Genomic DNA, 2,124 nt, shown 5'->3' with positions numbered 1-2,124 from the left:
CATACCTTTGCTTTAGAATGATAAACAAACACACCCAGTCCTAGTTAGATAGAAAGTAGCATATAAATATCAACAGCTCAATGCATATTTAGTGAAGATTCCAGCCAAGTTTTGTCCAAGTACTTCAGGCATTCATTGAGAAGTATGATGAAAATATTGGTCTTACAGTTGTTATTTCTAGGAACAGTCTATTCAAAGAAGAATATTTTGTTTTTGGTTTCGGATGATATGCGACCCAATATCGGTGCCTACAATGGACCAAATGCGCCATCTCCTGTTCATCCACCGATGCACACACCAAATATTGATGCGCTTGCTGCTAGATCCCTCCTCCTGAAGCGAGCTTATGTCTCAGTTGCTTTATGCAATCCCAGCAGGACGGCCCTTCTGACCAGCAGGCGCCCTGAAACAACTCATATCTGGACCATCGCACCATACTTTCGTCAGTATGGAGGTAATTTCACGACTTTGCCCCAATATTTTAAACAAAATGGGTATCGGACCATCGGTATGGGGAAAATATTTCATCCAGGAGGAGCCTCCGGAAATGATGATCCGGTTTCATGGACTGATCCCTACACTCAAGCTATTGATGACTACATAAATAACGATCTTCTTATTGAAGCAGTCTCAGAGGAAAGAGCTAAAGCGCGACCACTACAGGATCAGCTTCTTGCTGAGTATGCCATTCAGGCACTTAAAGAGGTGGCCCCCAAAGCTAGGTCAGGTGAGCAACCTTTCTTTCTGGCTGTGGGCTTCCGGAAACCCCATATTACCTGGAACTTCCCTGCACGCTTTATGGATTACTATCCTCTGGAAAGTCTGAGGCTACCACCAAATTACTATGCTCCAGTAGGAATGCCAAAGATTGCTTGGCATGATTTCATTAATCTGACTATCTTTAAAGATATGGAACCCTACCACTTGAGTTCTAATGTTGGTGGCGTTAACTATACATTTCCGAAAACAATTACTCTTCAGATGCGACAAGCTTATTACAGCTGTATAAGCTATATAGATTATGAACTTGGCAGGGTCATTGACGAACTGGATAACTTGGGATTGACTAATGACACCATAATTTCCTTCTGGGGTGACCATGGGTGGCAGTTAGGGGAACATGCTGAATGGCAGAAGATGACGAATTTTGAAGATGCTGTCCGTGCTCCTATGATGGTTCATGTTCCCGGGGTTACTGATCATGGCGTTGTCACTGAGAAACTAACAGAATTTGTTGATCTATACCCCACCCTCGTTGAGGCTGCAGGACTTCCAAAACTCCAGCAGTGTCCACCAGACTCCCAGAATGTCAGTCTGTGCACAGAGGGTACAAGTATGATGCCACTTATGACAAACCCGACATTGGATTCTTGGAAGACTGCAACTTTCTCTCAGTACGCAAGACAAGGCAATGGAATTGATGGTGACTCGGTCATTGGTTTCAGCATGAGGACAGAGATGTATCGATACACAGAGTGGATCCATTTCAAGGGCATGCCTATCTATGAACCGATGTGGGAACAGCTGCAAGGAGTTGAACTCTATGATCATACGAAAGACCCAGAAGAGAACTGGAATCGAGCAGATGATCCAGCCTACAAAGACGTCAGGGTCGAGTTGTCCAGGAGCCTGCAGTTGGGCTGGAGAGGAGCTCTACCTGACAAAAGCGTCTGATGTTGTCAACGCCACCTGTAACCATTCCTTGTTCAAACTTATCGAGATATAAATGATCATTTTGCAAAGTTTTAGTTTGCTCATTTTGTTTCCATTTCTATTTCAGCATGAATGAATATCGATTTACTTATAACAGAAACACCATAACATGAAACTGGTTTTATAGATGCTCAACCAAAATTGTCGAATTAACGAAGATAAGTTCTGACAATAAGTAAGCGAAATCTGTTGGTGTAATATATATTTACAAAACAACAAACCGACAAACGAACATGTCTAATAATGTACTGCTTTGATACGTTTTTTCATTTTTATTGTCAGTGGTTATTTTAGGAACAGTGATATAAACGGTTGTGTGAAATGATGGCAGATAAAACTCATTGGGTCTGATGTCAGTATCAAGACGGGTTTAGATCTGAAGACACATTATAAAAAAATGTCTTTGCACAT

The 2,124-nt window shown here is 42.0% G+C and overlaps 1 protein-coding gene across 1 annotated transcript; it reads left to right on the top strand.

Annotated features, from left to right (window-relative positions):
- The first annotated feature begins 510 nt into the window (after window positions 1-510).
- Window positions 511-1,674, top strand: LOC124112980 (iduronate 2-sulfatase-like). The gene has a single exon (XM_046473191.2). The coding sequence runs from the start codon at window positions 511-513 to the stop codon at window positions 1,672-1,674; it is 1,164 nt and encodes a 387-aa protein (XP_046329147.2).
- The last annotated feature ends 450 nt before the right edge of the window (window positions 1,675-2,124 follow it).

Source organism: Haliotis rufescens, unplaced genomic scaffold (genome assembly GCF_023055435.1).
Source record: "Haliotis rufescens isolate VD_foot unplaced genomic scaffold, xgHalRufe1.0.p SCAF_18, whole genome shotgun sequence".
In the NCBI taxonomy this organism is placed as follows: Eukaryota; Metazoa; Mollusca; class Gastropoda; order Lepetellida; family Haliotidae; genus Haliotis; species Haliotis rufescens.
This window is presented reverse-complemented; position numbering and strand designations above follow the sequence as displayed.